We start from the raw sequence: 19,009 nt of genomic DNA, 5'->3' as shown, positions 1-19,009 counted from the left end.
CTTCGTAACCTTCATCAGTTTTCGGCTTCAGACTATTTTTCCGTCTCTTACCCCATCTGTAAATCATGAGCCAATTTGAAGGAAACTGGGATACATCTCCTTCAACACGTACACTTAACTCACATACATATAAGATTGAATTGTATAACCTTTCTATTATATTATCCACAGAATCCCCTTTCGGTATTTTACTGCTTAATACTTCGTTAGGGTGAATCCTGGCGTGATAAAGAATTTCATCCCCCATCCAGTTTCCTACACCAGCAAAAAATCCTTGCTCTAGCAATAAGCTTTTAATAGGCTTCTTTTTGGATAAAATTAATTCGTTAAACTCCTCAAGAGATAATCTACTCTTTCCATGGCTGTCAGGATCAGGATCTCCAGTTGTGAATTCTGTCTGGGGCATTTCAAGTGGTTTTGAATAATCAGGACCTAATGCTGATAATGGCTCTTGCTTCATTAAATCATCGTCTGATTGAACCAATGGACCAGATAAAAATCTCACTCTACCTAGTCTTCTAGGATCAACAAAAGCGAGATCGAATTTGTCGTTGTCTTTTTGTAATTCCATTTCAAACTTTACAAATTTGGGAGGCCATTCTTCTTGATCAGATTCACTCGCATCCTCTAGTTTTTTAGTATCTTCGAATTTTACTTCTGTCACACTTTTATCTACTTCTAACGATCTGGCGTCATCATCCTCTTCCTTCTTGAAATACTCCGATTGAGCTCCTGTTGATTTTTTCTCTTCTTCCAATCTCTTCAATACTTTCTTATCGCCTCCATTTTCCATGAATATTAAGTGAGATTTGACATTCTTAATTTTGATCATACCTGTCATTCCGAAATGCATCAATAAAACGCCAGTTTGATCTTTTGATCCTTTGTTGAGGTTTAGCCTTAGCCAAAAGTACTTTCCATGTCTCCCGACTGACTTAACAGTGGAACCAGTCAATGTCGACTGTAAATCCACCAATTCTTGATCTGCATTGGGATTATTTTTCAAAAATGGAAATAGAAGAGGATCATTATTCATGTTAAGCTTGGAAATACTAAATCCAAGTAAATTTCTCCTTATCAATGCACACACATGGGCAACCTAAAGCAAATAATTAGTATTTAGTCATTATACTGTGTACCAATAGTACATACTTCTGCTACTTCAGGCATTATAAAAGATATAATCGTAAATTGATTACCTATAATGGTTAGAAGAAAAGTCGTTAAACTGTTTATAGTTGAGTAGCAAAAAAAAATGCTCCACGGCAGGTTCGAACTGTCGACCTTCAGATGACACAATTAATTAACTATGAGACTGACGCTCTGCCAACTGAGCTAGTGAAGCACTTTTCAGACTACATGTTTGCAGTGTTAATTATACATACTCAATTATATACATATATATATTATGATATTCTATAATAGATTGACTTTCACCTTTCATAACTATTGGGATCAGATCAAAGCTCAGAAACTATATGTATATCTTCGTCACCATACAGGCTCTGTAAATGTTATCAAGCTCCAGATAGCTTCATTTCAAATGGTCATCGCACGACTGATCATTTCTTAGATAGGAATACGTATTTAGAGAATTACATCAGTAAGACATTCAAGATATCTAAAAACTAGAAAAGATTAATAATGAATAGACTTTTTGGGTCTAAGAATACGGCTCCGAAACCATCGTTGAACGATGCTGTAAAAAATATAGATGAAAGAGTGGGAAGTTTCGATGTAAAATTATCCAAAATAAACGCAGAATTGTCTACTTATCAGCAAAAGATAGCTAGGATGAGGGATGGGCCAGGGAAATCTGCGTTGAAACAAAAGGCACTTAAATTGCTAAGACAAAGAAAGCAGGTTGAAGCACAAAAGGATCAATTAGAAAATCAATCGTGGAATATGACTCAAGCGGCAATGACTACAGACAATTTGCAGAATACCATGATAACGGTAGATGCTATGAAAGCAGCCAACAAGCAACTCAAGAAAACATATGGTAAAATAGACGTTGATAAGATTGAAGCATTGCAGGATGAAATGCTTGATTTGATTGATAAATCAAACGAACTCCAGGAATCATTACTGACGAGTTATGACGTTCCCGATGAAATAAGTGAATCCGAATTGGATGCTGAATTAGATGCGTTAGGCGAAGAAATGGATTTTGAAAGTGAAATGGCTGAAAGTGGAGTCGGAGTACCTAGTTATTTGAATGACGGTGAACAGTTAGGTAACGAAAATTTACCTACATTTATTGATGAACCTACTGACGAAAACCCTGCAAAAGTTGCCATCTAGTTTAAATTCTTACAATTTAATTTATGCTTGTATTTTAATAAGCCTATTTACATATTTAACAATAATAAATTAATTTTTTCTTTGTATTGCCATGAAGTAATTACCAACGTTAGGACTACTGGTAAATTTCCAACCGTACGCAGGTAAATAAACACAGCCCTTGGCATCTACGACTTCGAAACATTCTTTTCTCTCAGGATCTTCTTCTAACCATTTCCTTATTTCCTCTTGATTTATATATTTGTCTAATGAATGCGTTCCCACGGGCACGATTCTTAATACATGTTCACCCATGAAGATTGTAGTAAACCAACTTACGAAATCTCTATTTATTGTTGACAAGAAGACCCATCCACCGACTTTGACTCTCAGTAAAGCCTCAATTAAGACTTTAGAAGGGTAAGTAACATGTTCCAACATTTCAAACATGGTAATTATATCATATTCCGCATTTAAGGGTAAATCTTCAATGGCCTTCAATTCATATGACAATTTGTTACTTTCAGTAAGAAGTGGGTCCTTTGATTTGTGCAACTTGGCAGCCTCCAAAACGTCAGTGGATAAGTCAATACCTTGTACTTTTTCAATAAAGCTCATCCTAGCTAATGACTCCGATAGAATGCCTCCTCCACAGCCTACATCCAATACCTTCAATCTTGAGTTGTTTAAAATTTCATCTCTTTTTAAATCTTGTTCCATCAATATTCTATGTTTTATGGGTCTTGGTAACAAGTCAACATTATAAGGAGGAATATAGATTTCCTCATCTTGGGGAGTTCCGGGCTTGTTTAATATTAAATGTGATCTTACGTTCTCGTGAATGAAATCCATTCTTAACAAATTCATCTTGTGCAAAATTCTCTGGGGACCATTAACATCCCACCATGTTGAAGCTAAAGCATTGAAGTGTGACATTTCATCTTCTGATGCTGCTGTAAATTTTGTATTATTGTGCAATAAAGATGCCGATCTTGACAATTGTCTAGTGAAAGGTACCTTTCCTGTAATATACCTAGTATTTATCAGCTTCATTATTATGGATTCTCTCAAATGAAATATACTAACAAAAGTGTTTTTTCTGTGATTCTTTTCGAAATCAATATTTTTAATCTCAATCTCAAAATTTAATTCAAAGAACAAATATAACTCGGTTTGTAACTTTACATAATAGAATAATGCCAGACGAAGATAGCTTGGTTGCTACTAGATCTAGGCGTTCTAATGCTGGTTCGCGTCTTAAGCATTTAATTGAATTAGAAGAAAGAGCCAGTGATGTACAAGAATCTGTCAGTTCAATAATAAATGAAGAAGATGAGAATGTAAATTTATTATTTCAAGAGGATGAAGATGATCAGGAGTTTTTTGAAGAAGAAGAAGAGGAGGAAGAAGAAGAGGAAAATGAAGATAACGAAGAAGGGGAAGGAGACGATGAAGATAATATAAACAAAGAAGAGACAAACAATAAAAGAGCACATGAATCTGACGATGAAGGTGAACAAGTGAATTCAGACGACGTTCTCTCGGATTCGGATATATCAATGTCAGAATCAGATGAAAGTGAAGGGGAGAAAGAGCTTCAAATACAAGAAAAGATGAAGCAGCGTAAAGTGAAAAAGAAACAAAGTCTTGTACCCACTATCAAGCAGCCCAAATTGAATGAAAAGCCAAAGGCCAAGAAACCAAAGGGGTTAACATCATCTGACTCCTTATTATTATCGATGAGAAGATCGTCGTCCAGATCAACGGCCGTAGAAAACAAAGAAGCATTGGTTCAAAAATTAAAGGAAAACGAAAAGAGAAGGGCCAAGATAGGCCCTATTGTCCGTGTTAAACACGTCGATTTGACTCAGGAAGAAAAGCTTGCGGAAGCAATAGAAACAGAAAAGGCTAATATATTATCATTGCAACAGTTCAGGGATCAAGAAATAGTCAAAAAAGAAAGACAGAAACAACTATTATTACTGCGGAAAGTGAAACTCAAAAATGTAGTTAGAACAATAAGCTATGAAAGACTAATAACGCCCTTGGATGAAATAAATGAAGCTAGACACATGCGTGAACTACTTAATATTAGATCGAGGAAGAAGCTCGGAAGAAAAAAGAAGGTTTCAAAAGAAACAGAGGCAAGACGACTTCCTGGAGAAGTTGATACCGAATTACCACTTGTAAAGGAAGAATTGGAAAGAAAACGAATCCAAGAGGAAGAGGAAGCTAAAATTAACGGAGGAGATAAAACTGCAGAAATTACCTCTGATACACAAGCTGATAATAATCAAGAAAACGAAAATATGGATAAATCCTCCACACCTCCTCCCAATACATCTGAGGTTGTATCTGAGGAGCCTAAAGAGACTATTGAAGAGAAGGGTCCTAACGAAGTTGAAGGTAAAGCCATTAGCCCTGAAGATGATAAAAATGCTACCCAAGATACAACAGAAGAAACTACGGTTCAATATAATGAAGATAAAGATTCTAATCACATTCAGGAGGAAGAAGAAGAAGGTATTGAAAACCATTTGGATGAAAAAAATGAAAAAATTACAGAAAATGAAGTTTCTTTCAAGAGTGCAACGATTGTTGATACATCTGTGAAAGAAGAGCCATTATCAAATGATGGCTTTGTCAACAAAATATCGGGGAGCGATTCAGATAAGGCTAAATCTGAAAAGGAGGAAGAAGGAAATCCTGATAATATAGAGGGAGTATTGTTGAATAATACGCATGAAGAGTTAAACAATTTGAAAGAAGAGAAGAGAGTTAAATTTGCAGATGAATTGGAACAAGAACAACGGGAGGAAACCGAACCATACGAAACAAATAATTCCACGCCGGATGTTGAATTTGAAACCAATCCTGAAATATTCGAAGGTCCACCGCAAAGAGTAGCTCGTAATATGATATATCTTATAGACTTTGAAGAGGATAAGGATCCCAGCTATAAACTCGACCACTCTAACATTAAATCCATACTATTCGGGCCACAGTCTCTTCTTCCGGCTTCTAGAAGGTTTAAAGATTTAAAGACTATCCTAAGAATTGGTGAGGTGGAAAATCCTTATGCAACCGTGAAGCAAGAAAAGGATGAGTTATTTGAACCAGTTTCAGAACTTAATGAAGATAATGCAATGTTTGATGAACTTAAAAGGTTACCTAAATTAGGTATTACCCAAGCTATAGTAGAAGAAATTGAAGAGGATACACAAGAGGAGAATGCACCTATAGTATTAAAGACAGAAGCGCCGACAGGAATTTACTTACCAAATGGAAACAAGAAAGCTTGTTTGATCTCAGGCACAGAAGTTAAATATTTTGATCCTTCCAATGGTATACCGTATAGCAGTGTCGAAACATACAGATTCTTAAAAACTATTGAACAGGGTAACGTCCCTTGGTATAGCATTGATGAAACTGACAATGATAACGGCCCCGTTGAGCTCTATTTTGGTTCTAGAGACGGTACAGAAAGACATGCCAAAGGAGTTCCTGAAGGTTTTGACAGCTAATATGTCTACAAATATTGTATAAAGTACACTTATTTCTTATATATAAGTATGTAAAATATCCATGAATAAATATCTAATTTGAATTATGCTGAACGTCTTTTTCATGGGCCTTGACTAAATCACCTTGAAAGTTCATCAACTTTTCCTTCAAAATCGGGATGAAATACTTCCTAATTTCTATTTTATAAGTTTCCGAGTCGATTTCAAAAACATACTCATCTTCGTCTTGATCATGAACAAATTCGGGAACTGTTATAGTACCTGTGAACGTCTCTTCTTCGTTCTTAGTAACTCCATTGATCGAAAATTGTAACTTCATATCGTAAATGCATAACGCCTTCCCTTTTCTTTGCGTAACATCACAGTCCCCGGTAATGGAATCAACTTTGTCTAAAGAAATTTTCAAAGTATCGTCTTCAAAACAAGTATTTATAATGTTTTCTTGAAAATAATCTTTCGACCATGGAAGACAATTTTTATCTACCCAGTGCCTACGCAAAATGGTTAGCCTTAATCCCCAACTTTTCTAACTCAAAAAATCATATATACATACCAGTTATTTGGGTTGTGGACTACCATTTCGATCACTTACACACAGCTATTTAGATGGTTGAAATATACTCTTCAGTTAGTATTGTATTCGATCTCGAAATGACGGTATAGATTTCCAGCATCTTCTGAGGCTGATCAGGGCAACATAACCCCAAATATTTATTCTAAAAGGCATTTAAGAAGAATATGGAGTACCTACAAAACTTTTTTAAAGCCGGCGTATATTTAGAAATGTAAAACATAGAGAAAATAATGAATGTAACGTATTGAATGAATAACTGCAACAACCACCCAGTGGTTTTATAATTCGTAAGATGACTAGTCGCAATGTGGGTCAAGAACCTTTAAGTCAATGTCAGTGCCGCCAGTACAGTCATTTCTGGCCAACGAGTATTTATCTGGTCCACTTGGACATGCCTTCCAGTCGTTTGTACCTTGGTAAATCAAGATATTGTCCTTGATTTCGAAACCACAAGATGGTGTTTGTTCTCCCCATGGATCAACGTTTCCGAATTCACCTGTGCTTGGGTCGATGTAAATCCCACGACCGGTTTGATCAACTAAGGAACCATCTTCTCTCAAAGTTAAGTAAAGATCACTACCCTCATTTCCACCGACAGAGAAAACGTGAGGGTGGCTATCAACCTTCTTGATTGGATCGCAGTCAAATTTAGATCCCGAATTTGATGCCTCAACGCCGAAATGTATGTCTTTGAAGTCTCCTCTGGTAACTGGAACTGCGTTAGCAACTGAAGCTACTGTTAAGGCTAAAAAGGATAATGTGCCGAATTTCATTTTGTTATTTAATATATTGTAATAGTTATATAAGTTTGTTATATAATATATTGTAATAGTTATATAAGTTTGTTATATAATATATTTAAATTTCAGTCTTACCAGGAGGGTTTGCCTTATATTTATACCTTTGGCATTGCAAACTAAATATAAAAATAACTTCCAATATAATCATTTTGAAGAACTAGTAGTTTCTAATCCAAATAGAAGTCTAATTTAAGATACATAATATACGCTAGTCTATTCTACTCTACCCCGTGTGTTAGTATCTTCTTTAGCTGGTAATGACCCAAACGGATGCAAAAAGAAGGTTGAGATTGCGAGCGTAAATATTTATCGCGACTAATAATAGAAACATGCATTACATAGATCATTAAATTCTACTATCTTGGCTATCTATTTATAACTATATGTCAGACCCCAGAAGTTGGAGAACTGTACACTTATTCTATATAGGGCTTTAAAGACGGCTTTATTCCTGTGGAAAGGTATTGGAACCCAAATTTGGCTTAGAGAATGCGTGCATATGTAAGAATATAGTATAGTAATTACATAGTATGTTAATTTAATAAGATATTTATTATGGAGTGATCATCTCATAAAACTCATGACCAAGTAAAAGAACTCTTACTTCTTAAATATGGACCATATTTGTATAGAATGAAGGGCACAGGAATCATAGCGCAAGCAAAAAGAGCTAAGAAAGTTGTCGCCCAGTGGACACCCATGCCCTCGTACATTTGTAATCCAAATAATGGAAATATACCAGACATTGTACATCTAATAAAGGTGTTTGTAGCCATTGCAGAAGCAGCATATAATCTATAAGCATCAACAGTGTATGCGAAAACACCATTAAAAATTAAAACCGTACCCGCACCAAAAATACCCGACCCTATGATAGGGCCAATCCAGTGAAGGTTGGCGAATGAGGTCCATGCCATGATAAACAACCCTACCGGGATGACAAAAACTCCTGTCATCAACGGAAGAAACTTGAATTCTGGTTTGTGAACCCCGCCATTTTTCTCTATAAGCTTTGCATATTGTTTATCGAAAAGAGAAGGAGATGCAAGTGAAGCGAAGGCCATGCCAATGATAAGACCTAAGAATGCCAATCCTTGGGATGAAAGCTTGAATTCAAAGACCGTTCTATAAATGTATGGTAATGCAATAAAAAACAAATAGACAATAGCCAAAGCAAATCCCGTGTAGAAACATAATGCCAACGTCATGTAATCTTTGAATATCAACAATATTGGTTTTTTACATGACAATACAACACTCTCAAACAACGATGTTGTATCTTTTTCTAATGGGGCGAAATATCTATTGTCGCCGGTGCTTTTCCTGAGTCTTGCAGCTTTCTTTTTCAATAGGACTGGCTGATATGTTTCAGGTACAAAAAGTACTATCATTATTACTAGCACTCCTGTCCATATCAACATTACATAAAAAGTCCAGCGAAAATACAAGTTTGAGTTAATAAATCCAGAAATAAGCGGCAGTACACCCGGTCCAACGAAGGGTGAGATGGTGTAAAGCAAAAGGGGTGTAGACATCTCATCTTTAGCAAAAATATCTGCCAATGACCCAGCTGCTACACTCATAAAAGCTGATCCAAAAAATCCAGACATATATCTCCCAAACAACATACTTCCTATATTGGGGCTAAATGCCGTTAGGCATTGAAATGCAAATGAAAATGATAATGAAATGATGTATGTGATTTTACGACCATGGAACTCACTGATTGGGGACAAAAAGATTCCTCCGAGCCCCAATCCGAACACATATAACGATATTCCTAATGTGCTGACTTCATGACTAATTCCAAAATGTTCCATTATGTTATCTGAAGCCATCGACCATGCTGCTGATATACAAGTCACGCAGAACGATGTTACTGATATAATTATAGCTATGCTCCATTTATGTATCTTAGAAAGATTCCTCGTATCTTCTCTGTCGTCACCATTACCGTCGAATACCACTTCAAACCTTGCATCGTCACTTTTCTCTTCATCACTAAGTATTTGTGAACCTGTATCTCTTATTCCTGTATCAGATGACTCTTCGCTGTCTCTTTTCAGGCTATTCCGCTCATCTTTCACCATTCTTAGTATTGATAGAGGTATAAAGGCTTGGTAGCAAACCAAAACTATCTTTTAAGAGGATTACATTTGTTATATAATACAAAATGCGCAACGTATCGGCCCGCAAAAATCGGGAGTTTAATTTTTTACTGTATTTTTTGTGGAGTCAATTACTAAGAAAACAATTAGTAACAAAGATTTGTAAGGACAATACAAAAAATGATAGTAAAATCCGGCACAGCTGTGTTATCCGCTAATTTGTCATTGAATTCATCTCGTCAGTGCATTAATTCGTTTTAGCACAACGTTGAAGATGTCCCTGTTTGCTGGATGACCTGCTCTTGGTGAAAGCGTAGAATCGTGCGGATTAATTTCTTTTTTCAATTTGCTTCATGAAAAGGGTGCAAAATAAAGGATCTCCGGCGATTTGTCTACATCTGGTTCATAGTCTTGTACAAATAAATGTATGCTTGCAGATATATGAGCCAACTTAATTAACGCAATTAAAGATACCCCAGTATGCAAGTTTTTGATCGGAACATCGACAACGACTTTAAAGGTTGCAACAAAATTCTCTATGTGTAGACACTAGCTTGATAGAGCATCTTATATACGGAGCCCTATCTCTTAAACAGCCATTGATAACCTTCGAAAATAGTGCTGCCTAGCTCTACAGACAACCTGTAGTTGTGTAGGGAAAAAGACTAAACGAGGCTCCTCACCCATTGCGACCGCATAATAAAACGGCCGGCTGCGGGAGAGCCAAGGAAAGCTTTTCCCGCCCATTAAATATTTAATTTAAAACCGAATATCAAGACGTGGGATGATCAAGAAGGGGTTTGAAATACCAATGAGGGTCAATTCGGTGATATCTGTTATCGTTGAAAATTATTGTTTAAAGCAATTTCTCTTTTTTGCGAAACAAATTGTCACCATCTTCATTTACCGGTAGGAAGCGATAGAAAACTGTATACTACTGTAGGCTGATTACAATATTACCAATATAACTTCGGAATATCTTCAGACGAGATTCCCATGTCATCAAATTAGAGTTAAGGGCCAATTTTATATACATCAATGCATCATGACTAGCTTGTCTTCCCGCTAATGTACTTTCAAAGCATACAGAGATTACAACCGTACATCCTAATAATCGTCGGCCTATATTAAGCCATTTTATTTGTGTTTGACAGGTTCATAGATAAGGATGAAAAAGAATTTTGGCATGTTGGGACACGTGCACATTTCGAAATCACCATACGAGTAAAACACGTCGAAGTGACTAAATTGTAGGTACATAGGTGTTTTTGAAGCAGAGCTAGCTTATATAATGCCTGATATTGAGCTATCAAGCTTGAAGGAGGAAAAATTATATCGGGACCTAGAAAAATCGGCGTCAAGTCTAGATGAGGCCAATCCACCATTATATCCGGCACCCAAACCACTCAAAAGGAAGTTGATAATATATTTACTTATGGAGAGTGTGATTTCCGTCTCATTATATTGTAACTATCATCTGTTGTTAAATATACACCCGCTCGTGGCACCAACATTACTTGGATCATCCACTGCAGCATTAGCACAATCTATCAACCAATATTTCAAGAAAAAATTGAACTTTCGAAGGGTATGCAAGTTTCTAGTATGGGGATCTATCAATGGATTTTTCACTGCTCTCTGGGTTGAATTGTTGATGACCAAGTTCGACAGTACATTGCATAGAATATTTGTGGACCAATTAGTGGGAGCACCCATTTTTCAGATGGTATTCAATATACTAAGTAGCTTGTGGGAGAACGGTGAAATCTCTGCTAGTACGAGACAAAAGTATATCAAATCATTGAAATACAGCTACTGTTACTGGCCATTGTTTTCCATTGGCACATTTATATACATACCCAAGAATATGATAGTGCCTGCAAATTGTTTGGCCAATTTAGTATGGAATATCATACTAAGCAAGCTAAGTTAATAACCAAAGTTTACTTCTACTTCTTTACATGTATAATTCATAATTACTTTATATGTACTTTTAATTCATAGACTATCAATTTAAAGCAAGTTATCGGCATAGATTTCCTACGTAGCATCCTTTGCGTAAAAAGAAGGCTAAGGAACTTTATCATAATTAATAGAAGCATTTTATTCCTTTATGATGGAAACCCTGTGAGGCTTAGTAACATGCAAAGGTATTTAAAGTCAACATATCGTTCGCTTCAGAAAGTTTTCTCTAATTCATGAAATTTCATAAATTTTGTTTAACTGCGAAAAAATTACAAATTTTGACGATTAATTCAAAAAAACGTTATTAGGACATATTTATTATCTATAAAGTTCTTCATTTAGGTCTAAATGATTTCAAAGGATCCGGTTTTCTACCAGATGGTTTTCTTTTCCTATTCTTATGTACTTTATTTTTATGGAAAGGAACAAAACCGATCTTCTTATGATCAGCCCTAGCACTTTCAGGAAGTAAATATTCGGGTACCCTCTTTAAGTGAGTCTGAACCCTTGTTGGGTGTAACTCTTTATCATGCTTTAATGATGCTAAATCTTGCGGATTCTCTTCGAAGAATCTCTTTAATTTGTCAGAATTAACTAATTCGTTTTTCAATTCTTTTATACGAGCTTCTCTAACAGCAGTTTGCGTAACCGCTCTGAAGGCATCTTCAGCTCTATATCTAAACCCTTCAACTTGCTTCATGTCAAATTGGTATGGCTTGATTTCGAAACCGTTGTTAGATTGTTGTCTAACAATCCGACGCAAAACCTTTTCATCCTTCTTAGCAGTGGATAACGATGCAGTTTTATGTTTTCCAAATTCATTAGTTGGTAAAACAAAAGATAATGCCATTCCTGACTTACCAGCTCTTGCGGTTCTTCCGACCCTGTGTATGTAAGATTTAGAAGAAGTAGGCAAATCAAAATTCAAAACGCAGGCTACATTACGGAAATCAACACCTCTTGATACACCATATTCTTTATCTTTCTTTTGTTTAGATTTCTTCTTGGATGCCTTTCCATTATTTTCATCATCCTTATTTTCCGCTATTTCCTCTTCTTCATCATTTTCATCTTTTTCCACAGTAAAGTCATTAGTTTCATCAGTAGCGATAAGTAAGTTGTAAACGTTCTTATTATATTGCTCAACAATGTTTAACCTCGAGTTGATTGGCAACTCACTATTCAAAATACAGCATCTAACTCCAAATTGTTCCAAAAATAATTTAAGACGATATCCTCTATCTATATTATTTACAAAGACCAATGTTTTTCCTTTGATTAAATTTAATTTGAAAATAACGTAGGTCAACAAAAATTTGTCGAATTCAGTAGTTTTTGCATAATATTGAATTAAATTATTTTGATTGGCGTCTTCATCATTTAGCTTTAAAATTGCTGGCTTGGAGCAAAATTTGGACTTGATATCATTCAAATCATCATTTATTGTGGCAGACATCAAAAATGTTTGTAAATTCTTCTTGATTGGTAAATAGGATTCAAGTTTTTGCAAATCTTCTAAATAACCATATGATAACACCAAATCAACTTCATCAATAGTTAAGTTTTTCACAGCAGATAAATTGATAAGATTTGAATTTACGTTCTTGTCGAGAATTTGAATCAATTTAGCAGGTGTAGATACAATTATTTCCGGTTTGTTTATTAATAAAGAATTAATAACCTGATCTGACAAATTTGATGATATGTTAATTAATCTGATTTTACTGTTGCAGAATACTAATAGCTTTTCCAAAAATTGGCTAACTTGGTTTGATAATTCTCTTGTTGGCACAAGTATAATACTCTTGATTTCTCTTTCAGTTGATTCATCTTGCAATAAATTTTGGATGATAGGGATACTATACGCAGCTGTCTTACCCGATCCAGTAGATGCTTTAGCAATTATATCTCTTTTCTCTTCTATGGCTAAGGGAATTGCACTTGATTGGATTAATGTTGGATTTTCAAACCCTAATTGGTCAATAGCCTGTAATAAACGAGGATCTAAACCAAATGATTCCCAAGTAGTTGAGTCATCAACATAGGCAGCAGCGGCAGCAGCTGTTAGGTTATTTTTATCTTGTCCCATTAACAACTATAACGTATTCTAAAGTGTGAAGAAGAGGTTCTAGTAAAGTATGGACCTCATCTGAATTTTTTTTTGTAGCTTCTCATTGCGTGCGGCTTTTATTGATACGATGGATTTTACTTCACTTAAATCTTAGTTCCATTTATATACATTACTTGAAGGTAATGTTACCTAAAACCTCTTAAGATGTTAATGTATTAATAAAAAGCACGAGTAGCATAGTACGACGTTTACATCAAGAATAGTCTTTTGGATTGAATATAATTGTTAAGACTTCATTAAAAATAACTTTAAAAAAGAAGGGCGTGTGGCGTAGTTGGTAGCGCGTCTGCCTTGCAAGCAGAAGGTCACTGGTTCGATTCCTGTCTCGTCCATTTTTTTTTTGTTGATTTGGAATCTACACTTGATAGTAGATTGAGTAAAGAAGTACTTGATTAGTTTGAAATATTTTAAGAAGGTCTTAATTGATTTTTATCATTCAAGTATCTAGAGACTACATTTTAGATAATGAGTTAAATTTATCAAGTGTCAGATGCTGTAAGTGTTAGTAGATACAACTGGCTGCAAAATAAATTACAGGTTCAATTTTACAATTTTCTCGATAATTTATTAAAACTAATGTTATATACATGTTTTGTCTATAATTACATGCTATTTATAAATGATATGCCGGAATTTCCAAAATAAACTTATTAACTCTAACTTTTCTTTGAGCTAGGGGATTCAGGTTGGTAATTTACGATATTAAATGACGATTGATTAGAATTCTGCACTATAGGCATGGTATTATTAGTTTGAAGTTCTGAATCAATAGAATGCCCTGGAGATACACAATCCAGGTTTGTGAATGTTCGATCGGTAACGTCAGTTGTGTTTTCTAGCGCGGTAGATGCTGTCTCGGCTACCAGATTCCCTACTAATGGGACCGCATTAATAGTAGCAGCTACCCTATTACTCGGCCTTCTCAGTAATTTACTCGACAGCCGATGAAATTGATTTTCAGCAATAGCATTTGGAGTTGAACGGCTTCTATCAATGGTAGGGCGACTCTCATTTTGCGACTCGAGATCCCTATTTAGCTTATTTAATGCGTACCCTGAAAATAATTTCTTAACATGGTCTCCAATATACGTTGCTGATTTGGAATCGTTACCGTTTCCAAGATTAGATTTAGATGTATGTATTGTGTCGAGATCTTCGTCAATGATATTGATATTCGTCCCAGATGCAATGGATCTTTCTCTTCCACTTGGGGCTCCCATTCCATATACTGGGAAAACATTTCTTGGGGATTTGGGAGTATAGCGAGTACTATTAGCACTAAATCTAGAAATACCTGACGCTCTAGAAGAAACCTTAATCAAATGTTCGGGATATTGACTAATATCACCTACCAATTGTTCTGGTGGAGCGACACTAGTATTATTTTCAGAACTTAAACTTGAATCCTCGTTCTTTTCAGATTTCACAGGATATGGCTCTGGTATTTCTTCGAACTCCTCAGTAATAGTTCTTGGTCTGTTCTTTACAACTCTAGAATCAGAGTTAATTTGTGGCTGCTCATCTCTCGCATCATACTGTGGTAAATTCAACTCTCTCTGATCTCTCTCCACACAATACAAATGTAAGTACCATGGGATAACCATTCCAAAGAACGAACCACCAATCATATTACCAAGAGCACCTGGCAACATAATTTTCCACGCGACCTTCCCAACAGAAATTGGCGCATTATTGATCAATCCCATTAATAGGACATACATATCTGCAACAGAATGGGTGAAGCCGATACTTACAAACGAAAATATCGGTAAAACCAACATTAAAAATTTAACATGCAATGGCCTTGCCATTATTTGTAAATATATGGCAAGACAGACAAAGAAGTTACCCGCTATGCCCTTGATTAAGTTATTAACGAATGAAAAAGAAGCCTTCTGCATTACAGCATCGATTGATCCTTCCACGAAATCTTCTTTCTGACTGATATCAGAAAAATTGCAAATAATGTAACAGACAAATATATTAGCTATTAAGTTCACCCAATAACTAACAATCCAACTGATTATAAGGTCTAGTATAGACACAGCTCCACGTACAAGTCCCACACTAAAAAATAAGATATTCGAGTTAAACAAATCCGTGCCGGTGATAACAACATAAAATAAACCAATCGGATAAGCCAATCCTTGAAGTAATACTATAATTCCTGGATTACTTTCTTTCAAGCCAGGATTATACGATTCTATTACAATAGCTAACATCCCCCCCGTAGTGAACAATAGTCCTCCAATAAATGAATTCACAATTAGTACTTCCATAGGTAGACGAGCTTTTTTCATAGACGTAGCTACGACAGCCAAAGCAGCTTCGTTACTCGTCGAATACGAGTCATCCATGTTCAACTAAAGCAAATCTTTTAAGGAATGAATTTGTCGCAAGAAGACTCGAATCGGATTTTACTTTGAGATGCTCTGTCTTAGAATAAAATATCGCGGTTTAGTAAATACATAAATATCAATTATGATAAAAGAATAGCAGAATGTCTGCCAGTATAATGTAGTATATTTGTGACCATCATACTTTGATATGTTGAGTAATACATGAGAAAACATACCACTATACTGTTGATGCCATGTTTAATAATTTACTTAAATTACAATATAAATAAATACAGTTGCAAAATCTATAAATACCACCTAAATAAATATACAAGACAATGTAAGGAATCAACTATGAGATCCTTCAGGAAAATCCTTCACAAAAAGTGGGCTATTAGCAATATCTTCTTTAAAATTAAGGTTGCCAATTTCGTCGGGTTGGGTTTCTTTAGAATTACCATCATCGATGCGCTCTACTAAATTCTCTTTCGACTGGTAGTCAGATCCTTCGTTTGCAAGTGGATCATCTGTTGGATGACTATTTGGCGATTTGGTTAATCCGCTATCATCGGATACGGACGATGGCGTATTTTTGGCATTGGTATTTTTGATTGATGCTCTGGCTGCTTTGACTAAACTCTTAAATTCATTTTTATTAGCATCTAACCACTCTTTCACAGAGAAGTTTTTATCAGTAATAGATTTAACAGATGGACTTCCATTATTAAACAAGGTGGAAGTCGATCCTTGATTTGTGAAAGCCAGATGAGAAAGTTCCCATTGATTAAGCTTTTGCCTCAACACCTTTTCCGATAAAGGATGATTACTATCCAAATTTGAGTTGAATAGGATATAATAATGATTATATCTCAATTCAAGCTGGTTTCTAGTTCCCTGCACTGGAAGCTTCAAATGCGATAATTTTTCTTTTAATTTAGGAGTAGTTAAAGAGCCAAAATCTAGCTTAGGTAGTTTCTTTACATCATTGTGATGGTGCTTAGAAACTTCATCAAAATAGAAGTTTTGGTTATCTGATTTAGATAGGTCAAATTTACCAACCGCCGCCGTTATGGGTTTATTATTGTCCGCTGGTTTGAAAAATGAAGAGATACCATTATTTGCCTTGTTGGACAGCCTTTTCTTCATTGTTTGATATTTCAGAGCTGATGTGCCTGTAAACCTAGAACTAGATGGCTGACTCTTTCCACTTAAACAATAATCAATATGTTGCGTTTGTAGTAAATCTGCAGACATTACTTCAGAACAAATAGGACATTCTACCATTTCGTTTCTGGTTGGAATAGCATTCCGTGAATTCGTACTAGCCTCAGTTTTAATTTTCTTCTTTGTAATTTCACTTGATATTTCAGATAACTCGGGGGTATTATTATCATCTGATGATATTTCTATAACTTCCTGATCAGATGATGCTCTTTTACGAGATTCTTCAAGATTACTTGGGGTATCGGAGGATGGACTTGTGCTCTTGTCATAAGCATGTTCAGATTCTTCTTTTTTTAGCAATTCTAGTAAAATAGGCCTAAATTTGGAATAACATAGAACTATCTCTTCTAATAATATAACTCGTTTGAGATTACTTTCAAACTGTTCTGCTTTACATAATGGACAATGACTATTAACAATTAAATATTCCCTGATGCAATGAGAACAAAATGTATGATTGCAACTCGTTATGACGGGTGCCTTAAGAAATTCTTTGCATATATAACAACGTTGTAGTGAATCAAGTTCTTTTAAATTTGGCAATTTTGTAGATTCCCAATCTGAGGGATCTGTAACACTCTGAAGGTTTTTTGAAAACGGATTTGAATTCATAACTTCAGAAAAATTCAACAACTACACTGCAAGGTTTATATCATGGATGTGATTTGAATGTGCAAGTGTGCTGAGTAAAACGTCAATATTACTAAATACTTTTTGTCATTTTGATGCGCGTATCAAAATCTCTAAATAAATCAAATATGAGTACAATTCAAAGTTTATATACTATGCACAAGACTATTTATAAGAATATTACCCCGAAAAAAGCTACAACTCATCATGTAATTGACTTGTTGGTTTAGGTTTTACAGTTCGACTTTTCGTCAGTCTTTTACTGAGACTTTTCTTTGGAATTCTGGTCTTTTTGCTACTGGACCTAGTAGCATTTTTTATTTTTGATTGAGGGACAGATGTAATTGAGGATATTTTACTACTCAAGACAGATGTTTTAGGAGCCCCAACAGTTGTATTTTCAGTGCTTGCTGGTGTAGTTACCTCAGATGATTTCACCTTCTTTTTTTTATTTGGGTCATGGCTAGACAAAACCTTGGAAGAAGCTTTCGAAACAAAACTTCTAGACGTAGAAGGTTTAATAGTAGTTGGTGTGGTACTGGAAGGTTCAGTAGTTGGCGAATCAATGGCGGGTGATTTAGTAGTTACTTTATTACGGGATGATTGAATAGTGGCTTGCTTGCTGGTGAAAGGCTTAGTGACAATGCTTTCCTCAGCACTAGAAATACTTTGACGCTTAGTAAATGTAGTACTTGTTTGAGTACCACTTTCATTAGGATCGACTTTGTGTTTGCTACTAGATGACGCTGAAAAAGATTGCATGCTGACATCGATGTGGTCGAATGTTGAATCATCGACGATATAACTATCTGTTGCTTCAGTATCAGTCTCAATATCTCTTTCGTCAACAGCGTCGGCGTGAGGTAAATCGGCAGGACGCGGATCATCAATATCACCTCCAGTTTCCTCTTCTATGTCATTTTCAATAATAGGTGTATCTTCTGGGCGAGAATCGTCAATATCATCAATTGTATCCTCGGTATTGTTATCCAATTCACCTTTTGAAGTATCATTAATTGTTTCTTCAACTGGTTCTTCCTCTTTAAATCCACTGGATTCAGGTTCTCTAGCTATTTGCTCTGGTTCAAGAGTATCAGCAGAGTCAACAGAATCAGCGAATTCAGATTCAGCAGCTTCACTTTCGGAGCTTTCATCTTCATTAATAACATCATCATGGCCATTGTGTTCATCTTCATATGATTCTTGCTCTTCTTCATCATCAGCTACAATATCATTTGAGTCTGTTGGATGTATATCATCCTCAATATTAAGTTCGTCAGTTTCAGTCTCTCCAGTTTCCAAATCAGCGTTATCAACAGCTTCTTCTTCCCCCTCAACCTCAGCGTCAGCGTCATCAACAGCTTCTTCCTCCCCATCAGCCTCAGCGCCAGCAACTGCCTCTTCCTCCACATCAGCCTCAGCATCATCAAT

The 19,009-nt window shown here is 35.6% G+C and overlaps 11 protein-coding genes across 11 annotated transcripts; 2 read left to right on the top strand and 9 right to left on the bottom strand.

Moving 5' to 3' along the window:
- Nucleotides 1-127: 127 nt before the first annotated feature.
- On the bottom strand, nucleotides 128-1,170 carry FPG1 (Fpg1p; the record flags this gene model as incomplete). The annotated part of the gene is made up of 2 exons (XM_015613980.1): nucleotides 128-1,099; nucleotides 1,153-1,170. Coding segments are annotated over 2 exons (990 nt in total), but the record flags the coding sequence as incomplete, so codon positions are not given.
- A 474-nt stretch (nucleotides 1,171-1,644) lies between these two features.
- Nucleotides 1,645-2,304, top strand: CTA1 (Cta1p; the record flags this gene model as incomplete). Its single annotated transcript, XM_015613979.1, has 1 exon — nucleotides 1,645-2,304. The coding sequence occupies one exon, from the start codon at nucleotides 1,645-1,647 to the stop codon at nucleotides 2,302-2,304; it is 660 nt and encodes a 219-aa protein (XP_015465201.1).
- A 69-nt stretch (nucleotides 2,305-2,373) lies between these two features.
- COQ3 (hexaprenyldihydroxybenzoate methyltransferase) lies at nucleotides 2,374-3,336 on the bottom strand (the record flags this gene model as incomplete). The annotated part of the gene is made up of 1 exon (XM_015613978.1): nucleotides 2,374-3,336. The coding sequence occupies one exon, from the start codon at nucleotides 3,334-3,336 to the stop codon at nucleotides 2,374-2,376; it is 963 nt and encodes a 320-aa protein (XP_015465200.1).
- A 143-nt stretch (nucleotides 3,337-3,479) lies between these two features.
- On the top strand, nucleotides 3,480-5,807 carry AC631_05148 (uncharacterized protein; the record flags this gene model as incomplete). The annotated part of the gene is made up of 1 exon (XM_015613977.1): nucleotides 3,480-5,807. One exon carries the CDS (start codon nucleotides 3,480-3,482, stop codon nucleotides 5,805-5,807), a length of 2,328 nt encoding a protein of 775 aa, XP_015465199.1.
- Nucleotides 5,808-5,880: 73 nt separating this feature from the next.
- On the bottom strand, nucleotides 5,881-6,126 carry HCH1 (Hch1p; the record flags this gene model as incomplete). The annotated part of the gene is made up of 1 exon (XM_015613976.1): nucleotides 5,881-6,126. One exon carries the CDS (start codon nucleotides 6,124-6,126, stop codon nucleotides 5,881-5,883), a length of 246 nt encoding a protein of 81 aa, XP_015465198.1.
- Nucleotides 6,127-6,677: 551 nt separating this feature from the next.
- On the bottom strand, nucleotides 6,678-7,154 carry AC631_05146 (uncharacterized protein; the record flags this gene model as incomplete). The annotated part of the gene is made up of 1 exon (XM_015613975.1): nucleotides 6,678-7,154. The coding sequence occupies one exon, from the start codon at nucleotides 7,152-7,154 to the stop codon at nucleotides 6,678-6,680; it is 477 nt and encodes a 158-aa protein (XP_015465197.1).
- A 605-nt stretch (nucleotides 7,155-7,759) lies between these two features.
- On the bottom strand, nucleotides 7,760-9,271 carry AC631_05145 (uncharacterized protein; the record flags this gene model as incomplete). The annotated part of the gene is made up of 1 exon (XM_015613974.1): nucleotides 7,760-9,271. The coding sequence occupies one exon, from the start codon at nucleotides 9,269-9,271 to the stop codon at nucleotides 7,760-7,762; it is 1,512 nt and encodes a 503-aa protein (XP_015465196.1).
- Nucleotides 9,272-11,588: 2,317 nt separating this feature from the next.
- AC631_05144 (ATP-dependent DNA/RNA helicase) lies at nucleotides 11,589-13,343 on the bottom strand (the record flags this gene model as incomplete). The annotated part of the gene is made up of 1 exon (XM_015613973.1): nucleotides 11,589-13,343. One exon carries the CDS (start codon nucleotides 13,341-13,343, stop codon nucleotides 11,589-11,591), a length of 1,755 nt encoding a protein of 584 aa, XP_015465195.1.
- Nucleotides 13,344-14,041: 698 nt separating this feature from the next.
- On the bottom strand, nucleotides 14,042-15,742 carry AC631_05143 (uncharacterized protein; the record flags this gene model as incomplete). The annotated part of the gene is made up of 1 exon (XM_015613972.1): nucleotides 14,042-15,742. The coding sequence occupies one exon, from the start codon at nucleotides 15,740-15,742 to the stop codon at nucleotides 14,042-14,044; it is 1,701 nt and encodes a 566-aa protein (XP_015465194.1).
- A 330-nt stretch (nucleotides 15,743-16,072) lies between these two features.
- Nucleotides 16,073-17,560, bottom strand: RAD18 (E3 ubiquitin-protein ligase; the record flags this gene model as incomplete). The annotated part of the gene is made up of 1 exon (XM_015613971.1): nucleotides 16,073-17,560. The coding sequence occupies one exon, from the start codon at nucleotides 17,558-17,560 to the stop codon at nucleotides 16,073-16,075; it is 1,488 nt and encodes a 495-aa protein (XP_015465193.1).
- A 213-nt stretch (nucleotides 17,561-17,773) lies between these two features.
- On the bottom strand, nucleotides 17,774-18,982 carry AC631_05141 (uncharacterized protein; the record flags this gene model as incomplete). Its single annotated transcript, XM_015613970.1, has 1 exon — nucleotides 17,774-18,982. A coding segment is annotated over one exon (1,209 nt), but the record flags the coding sequence as incomplete, so codon positions are not given.
- Between the last annotated feature and the right edge of the window lie 27 nt (nucleotides 18,983-19,009).

The sequence above is a fragment of the Debaryomyces fabryi genome, assembly GCF_001447935.2.
Source record: "Debaryomyces fabryi strain CBS 789 chromosome Unknown contig00175, whole genome shotgun sequence".
Taxonomy (NCBI): Eukaryota; Fungi; Ascomycota; class Pichiomycetes; order Serinales; family Debaryomycetaceae; genus Debaryomyces; species Debaryomyces fabryi.
The sequence above is the reverse complement of the archived record's forward strand: the minus strand, read 5'-3'. Positions and strand labels throughout refer to the sequence as shown.